The sequence below is a fragment of the Lonchura striata genome, chromosome 1, assembly GCF_046129695.1.
Source record: "Lonchura striata isolate bLonStr1 chromosome 1, bLonStr1.mat, whole genome shotgun sequence".
Taxonomy (NCBI): Eukaryota; Metazoa; Chordata; class Aves; order Passeriformes; family Estrildidae; genus Lonchura; species Lonchura striata.
Window position 1 is genome coordinate 116,419,559 of NC_134603.1, and position 16,791 is coordinate 116,436,349.

The 16,791-nt window shown below is 37.3% G+C and overlaps 1 protein-coding gene across 12 annotated transcripts in view; it reads right to left on the bottom strand.

The window, feature by feature from the left end:
* The window catches only part of RBMS3 (RNA binding motif single stranded interacting protein 3), a 703,155-nt gene that overhangs the window by 80,023 nt on the left and 606,341 nt on the right, over positions 1–16,791 (bottom strand). For all 12 annotated transcript variants that reach the window (XM_031503883.2, XM_031503886.2, XM_077787027.1 and 9 more), the window contains one exon: positions 9,635–9,741. In XM_031503883.2, the coding sequence (XP_031359743.1) occupies positions 9,635–9,741 (107 nt within the window). The remainder of the gene's footprint in view (positions 1–9,634; positions 9,742–16,791) is intronic.

The following is a 16,791-nucleotide window of genomic DNA, read 5'->3' on the forward strand; positions in this document are numbered from 1 at the left end:
CTTGTGAATCAGGGCATCTGCCCCCTTCCAGATGGCTGCGCAGACAGGTCGGGAAAGCGTTTGGGCTTGGCTGGTTCCCAGGCAGGCAGGTGAGCAGCCAGGGTAAATGCACTGGTGACGAGCAGGCGGAGAGCAGGCAGCGCTCCTGGAAGAGCTGGGTTAGCCCGGCAGCTGCAAACTGGTCTAAGAGGAGGTGGTCCAGATTTCCAGAGGCCAAAAATAATTTTGGATGTGAAAGGCCAGGTTTCATGCTACTTTATGCTGCCAAAAAAAGGTTCATGTCCTTATTAAAGTTGTATATTTCTCTCATTATTCTTTTAAGCAGATGCTAGGGCAAATGTTTTGCTTTATGAAAATGCCTCTGTTTTAATAAAATATGTAGTCTCTCCTAAGCAAAGGATAATTCAGGAGACAAGTCCAAATACATGTGACTGTTTTTGAAAGAAGTATTGATTTTACACAAAGACAAATAAAATGGCTATTTCTTCAAGTTTTAAATGTCATAAAACTGAATTTAGGGTGACCCAAACAACTAATAATTTTGATGTAAAAGATAAATTAGCTTAGAAAATAATAATCCCTTACTTATCTTGATTTTATATTCTTCTGTCTTATGCATGCTCAGCACATTATACTGTTTAGTAAGGTTGCGTTAATTACTAATGGAAATGTTGACATTTCCAAACAAATGAGAAAAGAAAACTTTTGGGCTGCAATACATTTTTGAGGAAATATATTGCCTTGTTTTCCTTTCTCTTTTCAACACATATAAAATTTGTTATTGCTCTTTTTCTATTCCTGCACCAGTGAAGACAACTTAAATATTACATACAAGCCCTGGAGGAATAGAAAAATTAATTCTAACATATTTTTTTAAAATACTCTTTAAAATGACTTAAGATGCTCCCTTTAGATTGAGATGTTTATGTTTTACCTCTCATCACACATCTACTCATACTAATTTTTTGGGAAAGGTCATATTCAAGCTTTCTAAATTAAGGAGTTTCTAGATCTAGTTGTCCTTAGAGCTGATGGATCAAGGCTCACTATATCCTGCAGCCTGCATTAGTGACTGGGGGATAAAATGGCAACAAGGTAGGTGGGTCTGGAGGAAAAGTGAAAATAAGCTGCTGGTTTTATTTTAAAATAAGAATGAAGGTGTAGGAATGAAAACCTATAGCAGCTCTTTCACTTGCTGTCCACGTGAGACCTGCACACACATTTGTGCCTCTTTCATGTACTTTTGTCACAGATATTTCAGCACATGGTCATGGCATGGACACTCATCTCGCCCTCCAATCCCATCACACCCAGACCTGTGTGTGGGTCCATGCAGCCAAACTGCACAAACTCAGTTCTCTATATTGGTATTAAGAACAGGGGACAGAGCTGTGATCCTGAAGAGTACAAAAATATGATAGGCTAGTCACTCATCTCCTCTTCATCCATGTCCCATATCCATACTGCATGGAGACAGATTACCAGAATCTGTTTGAGTACTTCAGCAGTGACCATATAAATATCACCATCACATTTACCAGTAAATGAAAAGTCTCACATTAGACAAATAGGACGCAGCGTGTGGCAATATGTGCATATGGTAACCACCTACGGCTGGCCCAGTAATGTTGCTAATATCCCCCGCTGCTGCATAGCCTTAAACAGCTGCTATTTCAAATAGCTGCTAACACAGGACTATTTACTTCTTTCCCATCAAGTTGTATAATTTCTCTCCACAAAATTATGCTGGCTGGAAGCCCAGGAGTGGCAACACTTAGCCTGGACTGGTCAAAGATTTATGGTCTGAAGCATCCTCATTCATCAGGAATAAAAACTGATGAGCAATAATAACTTACTGGAAAATTGTCTGAACTTTCTTCCATAGCAGACAAACAGGAATTCCAAAAATACCAAATGCAGAATATTAGGGTTGGCCTCAGACTTCTGTGTGAGAGTGGTCTAGCTCATTCTGTTAAAATCAGAATTGAATATAGCATCATAATGCTAATACAGGCTGAACTATATATACCAAGCACTGGCTGATGCCTCTATAGCAGCCCTCTGCTGTGCTTAGACTGTTTTCTTCTGGGCCTTTTCACCCACTGGTTTGCTCATATCTCAGTAGAAGGAGAGTGTCTTATTCATTCTTCTCATAGTGACGCTTCCTGATAAAATGGCATCTTGAGGGAGAGGCACTGATGATGGAATGCTATTTAAGAAAGTATTTGTCAGATAAATCGTCTATTGAGCAACAACTAAACCACATAATTTTCATACTACTCAGCCAAATAATGGCCCTAGACTCAGCTACTGAATGAAAACACACTAATAGAAATAAAGGTCATTCTTAATGATTACTGATCTGTTCAGAAAGTCAGGTGGCACAGAAATTAACCCAACTTGTTAAAAATATTGATCTTTTTAAAAAAGATAACTTAAACCACATGAGTTTATTTATTCTTTTTAACAGTGTCTGAACTTAAAGGACATGAGGAAAGAAAGTTTTTGTTATTTTTTGCTACAGTATTCTAACTATTGACATCAGTGAAAGAGATTCTAAGAACAAGAGATTCAATCTGTACCTGACTTTAAATTTAAGCTCTTTCATTCAAAAAAAGTAGGAAATATCAAAAAGCATCTGGAAAACAAGGGTTTGAAGGCCTTTTGTCCAAAACTTTACTGTGAAAATTTTTCCATGGGCAAAGACAAGATGTTCAGTTTCTGGTTTGATTTTTTCCCCCCTCTTTTTTTATGATTTGAGCATAAGTGATCTGATCTTCAATGTCATGTGAAATGAAGTGGGTTTATTATTTCTCTACCCAATCCCTGTGATGCCTCACAAGAAAAAACTTATCAGCACAGTACCTGTCTTTGAGTAAACATAAATACCTATAAATGACCAATTACTTCTGTGCATCCTCAGTGTTTCTGGGAAGCTGCTTTCATGAACAACTTCATATCATAAAGAACTTCATATCATATCCCCATATCTACTCTCTGTGTACATGTCTTTCTGACACTGTGCAAAAATTCACCACAATATAAACCTGCTACAAGATGTGCTTTGCCTCCTCCTCTGAGGTGAGACTTCCACATCATCTCCTCAGACCTGCCCTGGCCACCACCTGCCAAAGGCTGGAGCACCTCTGCAAGGGGAGGCTGCTGCCACTGCAGGATCTCGGGCTGTGCAGGAGGCCACAGTCCATTGGGAAAAAAATGGAGAGGCCTGGAAATTAAAAAGGGGTGAAATCCATGGACGTGGTGGGTTTTCCAAGCAGAAGGCCCCCTGGATTTCTCCTCCTTAAGGTGAGATTTGGAAAGGTAAGGTTGTACAATTGCACTTAAGTGATTTCAGTGGTGAACTGAGGTGGGAGTTAGACTAAAAGATAAGTCTGTCCTCCAGATCTCCACTGACTCAGAGCTTCACCCTTTCATGCTGGAGGACTGCCATCCCAGGCTGTGCTCTTGGCTACCACAGTGGAATCAACTGAAATTTCAACACCCAGATTCCTGTACTTGTTTTGCTTCCATCACTAATATCTGCCAGGCATCACAACACAAGGATATCTTGTGCCCTGACAGAAGATAACCTTATTGAAATGCTTTGAAGAAAGAAGAGAGTAGGGAAAAGAAATCATCAACCCAGATGAGATTAATGCAAAATACTGATGTAATAAAATAAGATCAGTCACCAGTAAAGTTAACTTGGCAGAATTCCTTTCTTTGATTATTTAAACAGTTCTGACAGAAATAGTCAACATTATTAGAATGACTTCTGAATTTAATAATGGACAACTGCCCCCCTGCCCTTCCCCACCTCATTTTTAGAGAAGGAGAAATCCAGAATACAAATGTGACACCTTGTAGATATCTAGATGCATATGAAAGGAATGGAGCATTTCCCAGCAATGTGTGCTTAAGCAGCTGCAGATTCTGAGGGGAAAAGTGTTGTGGAGAAAAATAGTATCTATTGATGTCAAACTTGGGAAGTTATTCATGAACCTCAGAACATCAGAAACTGCTTTGATAAACAAAATAACAAGTTCAGATACCCAAATGAATGACAAGAAACCCTTTTGTCCTACAGAACTGGAATGGAAGTCTGACATACACAGCTTCTGTTCTTGGGATTGAGTCACTTTCTTTCCACTTCAACTCATCTTATTAGTTAAAATACAAGTGCTGAAGACTACAAAAATTGAAAAAACCCAAGAAAACCAACAAAACCAAAAGAGAACATATATAATATAATATAATTATTATGGTTCCACAGCCAGTCTATACATTCAACCATGTCATCTTCAGGTCTATGAATGATCTGCTTTTGGGGATCTGGCATCCCCATTTTGCCATGAGTGCGCTCCAGTGCTATATCAGCTGTATATTACACTCACATCTGCACACTAGATGTGTGCTGCAGTAAGCTGGGAAGACTTCTAGGGGCTGGCAGCACTCCTGATATCTGTTGGAGATACAGCAGAAAAAGGTATGTCCTTTCCCTGTCTCCAACATTTGTTTATTCTGCCTAAGAAAGCACTGTTACAGCAGCAGAATTTGGAGGAAAACCCAACTGTAGGAAAATCTCCAGGGCAAATGGCATGACATTTTTCAGCAGAGAAGGAAATTCAAAGCTAAAATGAAAACAAAGAAAACTGATCTCTAAGGACAGGTACACTGCTGATTCTGTTTTAACTGAACCATGGCTCTTTTAAAATCCTGATTGTATTGACAGTGATTTTACGTAGGCTATTGGTTTAAAATATTTCTGTGTAATTTATAAGGTCAAAATCCAAACTGGTCTTTGGTATTTGTGCCACTGAGGCATCTTTTCAAAATGCTGCCCACAGCAACAGCACCTTGTGTCATAATTCTAGATCTTTTCACCTACTGGTCAGTTACCTTTTGCTCTTCTCTTTCTCCCTCTGGAGAGAGGGCTTCTTTTCAGGTTCAATGCCTCTCTTTTTTAAACCGAGCTTTTGTTGAAAATAAGCATGCAAATTGCCAGTGTTTAACTTACAGGCATGCTAAATATATATAATAAATGTCTTTGTGGGTGGTTTACATATGAGGGCACTAATGCTTATCTCAACAGATTGGGGAATTGCCTCTCACATTAAAGAAAAGTTACTTGTCTATAGGTATAAGAAAAGTTACTTGTCTAGACACTCAGGATTATGGAACACAGCTAAGTAGTACCTATCTCCTTGGAAGCATAAAAAAATATCCATGACTGAGTTATAAATAGGCCTGGGACAGAACTACTAATAATTTCTAAATGCATCTGCTAGTAAAGAAGAGACCATTGGCACCAGGATCAATTGCTTCAGCCCTTCACTGGTACTGATTTAACAAAAAAATTTGGGAAGAGTCTCAAATAACCTACTGCATGTTTTTCTCTCTAAATTGCTGTTTGAATCAGACAAAGTTGTAACAAATAGTGGATAAAAATATAAACTCTTACAAAAGCAACATTCCCAAACTATCAGGTAATTTTATTTTTTTAAGAAAGAATTAAAAACATGCTTAATTTTTTGGATATTCCATCAACTGAGCTTGAAAGAAAATAAAGGAGAAAAGAGTAAGGAGGAAGAGAAGAAAGGGAAGGAAAGGAACGTAACCTATTGGATCTTTAGAAATAAAAAATGTAACTTAGATTATGGAAGCAAAAAAGCAATCAGTGGAAGAATTATTAGTAACAATTATTGAATATTGTTATAGACATCAGACCAAATTCAGTGCTGCATCTCACTGTTGTGATACATGCAACAATACTGTAAGGGTAGTACTCTGTTACAAGACAATGCAACTATTTAAATAGCACAAATTTTACAGAAACTTGCAAATGAAATATCAAAGAGTTCAAAATACTGTGACCATCAAAAAAACATTAATCACATCGGGCTGACCAGATGTAGAAAAGCTGCAATTTCTAGAACACAATAATAAACTTTAGGCAGATTTCTCCCTGTCTACCATGTAATTTGCAAATAAACCTGCTCTTAAATATATGTATCAAAAGACTTTATTTCTGATTAACCAAAACAAGGTTTCATTAAATGTACAATAGAAGATTATGTCGCAAAATTTATGTTGCAGTTTTTAATCCAATCTGATCTCATTCTGTGACTACACTTGATTCCCTGGGTGCATTTTTCACTAAAACATTTTTGGAGATTTATGTCACCCACCTCTAGACTTGTCAACTGCAATTTAAAGGTAAATTGAATCAAGTATTTTACAAACAGAATTTGAATATGATTATCCTCTATCACCATCTCAATATAATTTTGTCAGGTTAAGTTTCAAAACACAGTGCTTAATTAAACCAGTGTGAGGAGAAGTTAGTCCATAAAGAAATTACTGAACTTTGTGCAGAAATTATGTCAGTTGCTGGGTCAGAATTTCACTGCAAATATTTCCAACACTTGCTGGTATCACTGTACATTTATTGCACCTGTCTATTAGATGCCTAATTTGACAGCCTTATATAAAGCCATCACTAATACAAGCTCTCAGGTCTGTAGTCCAGAACTGGTCAACCATCACAAACACCCAGTTAAATGTCTCAGTAAATCTGCTGAACATTTCCTGAGACTCCAAACACGAGTGTAAAGGTAAGGACTAGAAAACACTATTCAGGATCTGCCATTCTCCCCCACTTACAGCTGGCCAAGTAACCAAGCAGCAAACACACCCATCCCACCCAAACCTCCAAAAATCCCTAGAGAAAATCAGTGTATTTCTAAATATTTGACTTTAAAAGGCAGGCAATTTAACAGCCAATTATGTATGGTTATGAAGCAATTTACAAAGATGTAAGGTAAGATTTTCTAATGCTTTCAGCAGTATGACCTGACAACTTCACAAAAAAAACCAAGAAATCCTGTCTTATAAAATTCCACGGAAGTTCTCCATAAAAGAGAGCCAAACCTCTGAGAACAGCATGAGCAGAGACACACCACTACAGCAAACCTGCTAAATCTCCTGCCATTCCGTCCCTACAGCAGAGTGCTGCGCAGAGCTGTCTGTCTCTACTGTGCAAGCTCAAGTCTGAGGCCAGGGACAGGACTGCTGCCATCATTTCTCTGGGAACTGCCCTTCCAAGAAATACTCCTTCTGCACGCTCAGTGCTAATGCTGGTTTAACCTCAGATGTCTTAGAAATGCCCTTCACTAAAGTGTTCAGGAATGCAAAGGCTTATCTGAACAATAGCCAAAATACATCTTGGTCTACATACCACAGGATTTGGCCAGGGTGGGAACACTAATGGAGTAATCTCTTGGATGGTGTTTCAATACTTTTCTTTGGAGAAGAAGCCAAGAAAGGGCAGAGGTGTAGGGAATATTTCCAGATGCCACTTGTCATCAGAACTATGACATTTGTCATATATCACACTTGTCACATTTCACTACTCACCGCCTGTTCTTTTAAAAGGAAATTAAAAGAAATTAAAGCTTACAGTAATAACTGTAGGAGGGTTAGTAAAGTGCTGCTACCTAAGGAACAACTGAATGGCAGATCATTTTTAGAATAAGATTGTTAAAGGAAAAAGAATTTGAAAAACCTTATTGCATGTGAAATATAAGAGTAATTATACAGAAAGATTTTACATTGGAAATAAGAAAATTAACAGTGGGGAAGAAATTCAATAAATTAGGGACCCTAAAAGAGAACATGCATTCTTGTCTTTGATGCTCTGGGTAGTAAATATCCAATGTGCAGCAGGATATTAACCAGATGTTAGTAAACAGAGAAAATGTGAGAAAATCTAGCCTGTAATATTTCTGAGTTTTGATCTTTACCATCTTTTCATGTTTTCACATTATACTATGACAACAGCTCTGTAGTTGACTGTGAGAAACAGCAAGGAATGATGTCTTCTAGCGATGAAAATCAGTTTTTAAATGTTGATACTACAAACACACCAGTCACACCCTGCCTCTGGGTCACCAGGATATCACTGGGCTTAATAGGCACCACTCCACTAGCAACAAATGAACTACACGAGGTGCAATAAGTTGATGCCCTGAGGCCACAGGCATAATGATGACTTGCTGGCTTTAACTTTATACTCTCTTTTATTATTGATTTGAACTGAAGGAAGTAAAAACCAGCAGAGATAATAGCTATGATGGTATTTACTTTTTAAACAGGATTTAGAGGTCTTTAAAATATGGATTATTGATGTTATTGTTGTCTCCTATACATAAATCTTTGTTTTTCAAGCTATGTATAGGGTGACATGAGTCTACTGCTTGAAGTACTTCTTGGGCACTTGTTCCTCAGTAGATCCCTAATATGACAAACCATAATGGTCCTGAGCAGATAACTCCATTTTTTGAGACATACAGTGTAAAATACTGCAATGACCCTTTGGAGACTTCTGCAATGTCCTGTAGCAAATGTGTCTCCCATATTGGGATTTTCAGCCCACAGAGCTAAAAATGGAGCCTTTGCAGTTGGAACAGTGTAGAACAACCATGGGATGGTGAGAGTAATTTCTACACTTTTAAAAGGCCTTTCTGTTTGTTTGGGGAGTTTACCAATAGTGCTAGAGTATTTATGTCATAAACTAATGGTCTGAAAAGTATCAGCTAGAAAAATCAAGTAATTACCAAAAAGCAGAAATACTCCAGAAACATGTAACTCAGAAACAGCAAATAATTTTTTTTTTTTTTAGTTTGCCTTGTAAAATTGAGACACACCCCATCCCCCCAAAAAGAGACACCTTTCCCACACTTCCCCCACAACCCTGTATTCAAGAGAAACACAATTGAGACCAATACTTTTTCTTCCTTTAAGGCTCAGTCATAAACACAAAAAGTAGTTGTTTAGGATATAAACACTTGCAATTCCTTCAGCCTTCATAGCTAACACCATGTATAAGCAGACACTATGAGCAGATCTACCTTATTTGTTCAAGTCTTTTTGCAATAATAAAATTCAAAAACATTAAACAAACTCTTGAGGAATCAAAAAATGCCTTTCTTATTTCACTTTCATATGGAGTCACTTCACATAAAGAACACAGAAAAGTAACAGACTACTTGCAGCAGAGCAGAGAGCAGCCATTATATTAGTTTATTTTAAAATACTGTATACATTATATAGCTGAGGTTACTGTAAATTGCTTTGTCTTGAACAGAATGAAAAGCTCAGCTCAGATAAGTTTTCAGAAAACCTTTACATGGACCCTACATCTGGAAGCACATTTCTCTCTTTTGAAACAGCTCTCACATTCTCTAAGGATATTTTACCACCAGAAACTAGATGGAGGAAATAACATTGTTGAGTTGCTTCGGTGGAAATTGATTTGGTTTCTGAAAGGCACGCCTTGGGTGCTAGTGGCTCACCAGTAGGAGAATGCTCAGCTCAAGTCTGCCTGCAGAACACTCACAGTGGGACCAGGCTGTGCACAGTTCCACACCAAGCTCGGAAATTCTCCTTTCCTGTAACTTTATACTCTGCACATTATCATAAACCTCCATCTCCCCACTGCTTACATAGTTTTTTCTGTATGAAACTATTGCATTTTGTGTGCAATCTGACTTCTTCACAGTCTGAAAGGTAGACTTCCAGGTCTGTCGCTGACTTCTGCCAAACCCCAGGAAAATAATTGCTACGTGGCACTTACCTCTCCTTCTCTGGGCCATGGCCTTCCATTCTGTGTGTATTTGCTTTGATTCTGGCGCTTCTTTTGCCCTCCATCAGCAAATTTGCACAGCAAAGGCTCAGTGGGGGCTGTGAAGACAAGAAACCCAGTCTATATTAGCATCCCCCCCAAAGAAAGTGATTATACCAGCAACAGTAGTGCTTTGTAATACTGATCTTTTGAAGTAAAATCTTGCCTTCTGCAGATATTTTTTGCCTCTTTTAGCCTTGACTCCACTGGCAGCTGTTCTTATTAACTAAGCTTCAAAAAATATATACTGGCAGCCCTTAAAAGAATTTAGCAAATATTGTTGAAAAAATAATCAGCCTACGCAGAATGTTAAGTTGCTGTAGTGGAACAGTATAGTCAGGCATTAGTTCCAGCTAAGTTAGACACGTATTCATGACCAGCATTAGTGCAAGGATAAACACTGCTTTTCTAAAGCAGCTTTCAGTTTTTAATTGTAAAAACTTTGCAAGAACTTGCTTAAGGAATAAGTGTTCTCACTATTTTGGTGTTTCTCAGCATCCAGTCCTTTAAAAATCTGACTGAACAGAATAAAATGGAGACTATTGCCAAGCCCAGTCCAATCAGCTTTCTTTTTCCTCTTAACTCCTTCTTTTAAGCAAGTTGGCAGCTGAGAAAATCTTTTTCCTCTCCAAGTGAAATCTGGAGTGTGTGAATACCATAGTCAGGAGGGGCCAGAGACCCAGGAAGAAAGGATAATCAGAGAGCTGCACTCCCCAAAAGGCAGCCCACAATAGGGTCTCCTAGAGGAACAAATTAACACACATCAAACGGGCACAAGGGAAGGGAACTTGGTGTCTTGGGATATCTTTCTCATCTACCCAGCTTTTCACAGCCTCCTAAAGATTTTTTTTAAAAAAAACTTTAATTACTCTGCTAGTGGGAGCTTCTCTCTTCTGTTTCATCCTTAAAAGGGAGAACAAATTCTACCCACTTAGGTGTATGTTAGGGTTGTGCTTTATTGCCTATATCAGCAGAGAAGTAAACCAGTATTTTCCTGTTTGAAAGAAATCTAAAAATCATGTGTCACATCTGAATCCTTTCAGGAATCTTTGAGTTCCTAGGCATGGTAAGTCTGTAATTAATTAACCAAGAGTTTTGATGGAAAAACTAATAAATGTGGTTTTTTCCTTCCCATTTCCTGTTTCTAGGAGGCTAGAAATGTTGAAAGAATACACCTGCAGAGACATGAAGAAATTTTTTGGGTGGGGGGTGCTAATCAAGTTGTTGACTTATTTATTTGTAAAAAAAAATATAATTTGGATAAGAGACAAGCTCATGTGGTATTAAAACAAATTAACCTCCACCAATCTCCTGATTATAGCCAATTCAAAATGGGTCAGAAAGGATAGATTAAAACTGTGATCACTTAAAAACTGCATACAAGAAACAATGCATGGAGAGAATCTCACATCAAAACCACAATTTTGCATTGGGACAGCATCACTTTGGCTACTTCAGAAGCTATAACAACTTTGTTTTTTCATTACCATTTTACCAGGCTAGTAATTTCCAAGGTCACTAGAAACTGAACTGCAGGAAACAATCCATTATTGGAAGAAAGCTTGACTATGTGACCCCAGAGGTCCTTCCTCACCTCCAACTTTGATTATTGTATCAGATTTTTCTAGAAGCAATGCTCAGCCAACCATTTTATATTTAAAATAATGAAGGTTTAAAAGCATCCAGGTGACTATGGAGATTCTTTCTGCAGATGGAGGACTTCACAGGGCTGATTGCTTTGCACTTTGACTGGTTTTACTCCATGACCTGATGCTGCATGATTTCAGGGTGGTTACTTAGAGTTCACTTTGATGTGATTGTGAGGGAGAAGCAGGTGCTAAGCCAGCATTAGAGAAAGACCTATTAAACATCACATCTGAATCTTCAAAAGCTTTTTGTTTTAAGCACTGAACAGTTACCAAGGAACATAAGATACCATCAGGAGGACCATGCAAAAATCATCTGCACAGTGGATATTTACACACGCCCTGATCATCTGCTAATGAACACATCTGGTATTAGACCATGTCCTGTGATGTGGTTTAACAAGATAGAAAATCTACACATCCTCTCTCTATATATTAGCCAACCACAAATAGGAAGCTGTTGCCATTTCTAGAATTCCAGCATTAAAATCTGACAACCTCATATTTGTTAATTAGTGACATCCTGAGGTTGATTGAGATCAAACAGAGCTACCAAATAACTTTACTAACCCCATCTAGAAAAAAAAAAAAAAATGAAAAAAGATTGTATAGACTTTTCAGGAGGTTGGAAAGAAGGTTGAAAAGGACAGCACTCTACAGAAGCAAGTTTCTGCGTGGGAGATTATATTCCTCTATGATAAACTGAGGGTAATTCTTAAAATCAGTGTGTGTTGACCAATATTAAAATAAGTAAAAATTTCAAAACAAAATCTTCTGACAGGAGAATAGAGCCCATATAGGATGGTTTTGGGTTGATGATTTTCAGAGTTTTGTTGGGTTTTTTTCCCCCTAAACACAGGCATGTAGTATCAAACAAGACATGAAGTGGTGTAGGTCCTAATGGTTTACACCTGGAAACAATTATGGTAACAAACCTATATATGTGTGTGTGTATAACCAAATACCAATACAAATAATCTCTCTTCTTTCATGACATAAAGTAGAATGTAAAAGTCTTGGGAGCTCAAAGATCTTACTCTAAGTACACAGAAGAACTCAAATCTTGGTTTACTTCAGCCCTCTAGAAATTCTTTGTAAGAAAGGTCCTTTAGGCTTTCCAAGATCAGATGCACCCCAAATATTAATACCATCATTCTTACTGGCCAAATACAGAGCAACAGAAGATAGACCACATCACATTCCACTACGCAAGCATGATTATTTCTAAGTAGAATTCTTTTTTAATGGTTTTATTACATTTCCAATGTGCATTACATTATAAATTTACTTCAACCAAGAAAAGAATCACAATTAGGTACCATGGTTATAAATTCAAAACAGAAAATACTTAGGAACTAGTCAAACAATATAATGAAAAATACTTATGGGTTGCAGAAGTGGTATATTTTACCCCAAATACTTCAGAAGGGGAAGAAAGATAAAAGGGAATATTTTAAACCTTTCAATGTCTTTTCTTTTCCATTCCATGTAGACAGTCTTCAATTTATGGACTGCATTTTTTACTTTTCTCTTTTTCCTCTGTATGAACATATGGACTGAAAATAAAATGCCTGTGTCTCTGCCTCTTCTCTCACCTTTTGTACTTCTGACTTAATAGAAAATGCAATTTGGATATCTGTAGATGTTCACATTTTGAAGTGATAAGCAGATCTTTTTATATGGTTCTTAACATCCTCTAAGTTTTAAGCATACGTGGTATTTTGAAGCATATCTAGAAAATCTACTATTGCTATTTTCCTGTAAAAAAAAAGTGAAAATTGATTCACTTGAAACAAATTTTAGGCTATTCCATCCTGATAAACTCTACAAGATAGAAGGCACTGCTCTTTCACTGATTTCTACCTGACAGCAACAAACACAAATATCAAGAATAAATAACTGCTTTAACCTTAACAAGGTTCATTAAGCCATAACCCATTTTTCAAGGAGAAGATTTAAATCCTTGCTGCAGTTCCCATCCAAAGCCTTCTCTAGTTAATAAGGCATAAATAGTCCTGAACTTGGCTTTGAGTCTTGAGAAGGAAGTGGGATCAAATTGATAGTGCTTCTAAACAGCATTTGCCAAGATATTCAAGGCTGCCTTAGGAGAGGGCAGTAGCTGCTAGTGTTCAAATTCTGTTCCCATGGAAGTCAATGGCTAAAACCCTATCTCACTTCAGTCAGACCCTGAATTTACTCTAAGAGTTCAGTGGAGGTGAAAGAGAGAGACTGGTTTTATGTCAATCAAGCCTGTCGATATTGCTGGAGTTCCCTCAGGAGATCAGCTTCTCATGCTCTGCTACTTTAGATGGACAGATTGTGCAGACAAACAGCACAGAACTGCCAAAAGGCTGTTAGTATCACCAAAAGCAACACTGGTACTTAAATAGCACAAAAACTTCTGAAGGAAGGAGAAGGGGTAACAGTGCCCCCTTCTCAAATCTGGCAATCTCTAAGAAATGTTCCAGCTCAGGAAGGGAATTTCAATTAAATTGGAGAATTGAACAAAATAAAGCAAACTTCTAACTAATTCTGAATACATAATTTCCATATTCTTTCATTCATCGGAAGGCAGATACACTTGAGCTCCTACATGTGCAAAAATGTATATATTCATGAGCATGTGCTTCATAAAGAAAGATGAAAGATGTCATTTGCATTTGGTGAGACTTTTCATTATTTCAGGTGCTCTGAAACTTTTACTGTCTTAAGAGTTATTGAGAAAAGGTTGTTCCCCACTATCATTTAGCATCATCTGCCCAGCAATGGCAAAAATTACATATACAAAAAGCAGTAACAGGACATTTTTATGCATTTTAGCTGCTTTTACTATGAATATTTTTGAAGACAGTATTTTTCAGCATGTCAAGAAGAGTTTAGTATCTTCTCATATTTTGAAACAATGAAAGTAACATTTTCAATAAAAACAGCCATGTGCATTGTGAACATTCATGTGGGTCTTTAGCCACCTCTATTTTGTTAATGTGAAGAAAAATAATTAGAAAGTCATTGGTATAGCAATGAATGGTCAGTGCACAATTAATGATCTTTTTCAAAGTATGTTTTAATGAGAAAGTTGGATTAATTTATTTTTCAGCCTTGGCAAATCCTCCTCCACAATAAAAAACTGTGCACAGTAATAATTGGGTTCACAATCAGACCAAGCATTCACACTGACCAAGCTCTGATAACTATTTTAATTCCTAACTGTCTTCCAAATTTTAAGCAGTTTGGTAACATTTTCATGTGGAAATCACAAAGAACATCTGATTGAAACATCCATGTAAGAACCAACCTCTTTTTTTCAGATCAAACATTTGCAGCCTTTAAGAAAAACTTCACCTTATGGTAACATCAAAGCCATTTGTAAGGAGGCAATATTTCACAGGGAGACATGAGAGAGACAAAAGCTGTAGAGCAAGGTAGGACAAAGCAAGTTTAAGTTTTGATTTAATATCTGGGCTCAGATGCAGGACTATGGTATTTACAGAGTTTATTTATCAAATGAATGTTGCTGTTGTAAGCTTTGAAAATGTGGAAGTTCCAGAATCCCATCAAGAGAGTCACTCTCTGCTCTAGTGAGTCCACAGGCTTCTAGGAAAGCCCTGCCACGCAATACTTTTTCATCCCAAAGTCATAAATAAACAAAACCTTTACTTCAAGGAAGATTATAAAACAAAACCACAACTATTCTGCTCTTGGGAAACGAAGATGAAGAATTTCAAAAGATGGTACGTGACAGAAAAGGACATGTGTTAGCAGAGTAATGAAACCATAACTAATATGACAAATTCATCCTATCCTACCCTATCCTGCATCAAGCTGTTAAAGGACTGAGTAAGAGATTTTGTCCCAGAATTCCATTATACAGGATGTGATATCACAGGAGAGACTCTCAATGTTTACAAGAGTTAGCTTTTAACAGAGGTGGAGCCATATATATATCATATTTCATAGAACCATAGAATATCCTGATTTGGAATCATAGAATATCCTGATCAACTAGGATCATCAAAGTCCATCTCCTGGTACTACATGGAACAGCTTCAAGAGTCCCACCATGACCCTGAGAGTTGTTCAAATGCTTCTTGAGCTCTGTCAAGCTTGGTGCTGTGATCACTTCCCTGGGGAGCCTGTTTCAGTGCCCAAACATTCTTGGGGTGAAAAATCTTTTCCTAACACCCAGCCTAGACCTCTGTGGTCATCACAGAGTGTCTGCCCCTCCACATTCCTTCACATGGAAGCTGTGGACTGTGATGAGTTCTGCCCTCAGTCTCCTTTTCTCCAGGCTGAACAGACCAAGTGACCTCAGCCATTCCTCATTCAGGTTCCCCTTCAGACCCATCACCATCTTTACAGATTTATCTTAGTTAAATTTAGATTTATTTTAGTTAAGCTTAACTGCATGATATTAATGGGATTTGTGCAGATGACTGTGAAAGCAAAACAAGTTATCACTGCATTTTAGTTTCTATAAAACTTCACTTTTTACAACATAATTATAGAAACTGGGGGCAGAATTAATAGAAAAGGACAGTAAAGTAAAAAAATATAAAGCAAACATCTATTTGGATAAACAAGAGTAAGGAAGTGAACTACTTTTGATAAATTGTATCAGAGCTTAAGTAATTATCTCTTGTTCACCTCTGTCTTAAGAAATTGGAGGCAATCCTTTCATCTTTTTGTATAATTGTTTCTAAAGAGCAAGAACATGTCAGAAAAGAAAAATAAAGCTCAGAGAAAAGTAATGTGTCAAGCACAAAGGTAGGACTTCTATCCTGTGAAACAGAAATTATTTAGAGCAGGTGGAACAGGTAACCATATGTGTGTGTATGTTGGAGAAACAGCATGCCAACTTGGAAGTGTGGAGCAGAACATACTGAAGCTGCTACAGGGAAAACTTCTGCTTAATCATATTGTTGCCAAAATGTCCACAAATATTTGTTAGAGGAGAACAGAAACTGGAGTCATCTTTCTATAAGAAACTGTAACATTCATTTCACAGTCTGGTGGGTTTTGTTTTTGGGTTTGGTTTTTTTTTTTTTGGTTGTTTGGGGTTTTTTTTTAAACTATTTTCCTTTTTAAATTTTCAACGGAAGGGCAGACTGGGAGTGCCTGATTCAGGCCTTTTAAAGTGTTCCACTCCAATCTGCTGATAAGGAGGAACTGTTGTAAAGGTTATAGAAACAGATGCTTCAATATTGTATGGAAAGTTAAATCAATCAAAATAGAAAAACTGAGATACAGTACTAAAATAATGCTGAAATGTTATAATATTATGGTCTATTTTTATTTCACCAGACTCCATTTCTTATACAACTCTAGTGCTGGTCTCCATTGGAGAGAATGAATGCATGGTGAGCAAATCCAGAATAGAATTTGGAATTTTATTACTTAATTTTATTAACTATTAAATAATTATAAAATACTCTGCACTTTAACATTGGAGTCTTCTTTTATTAT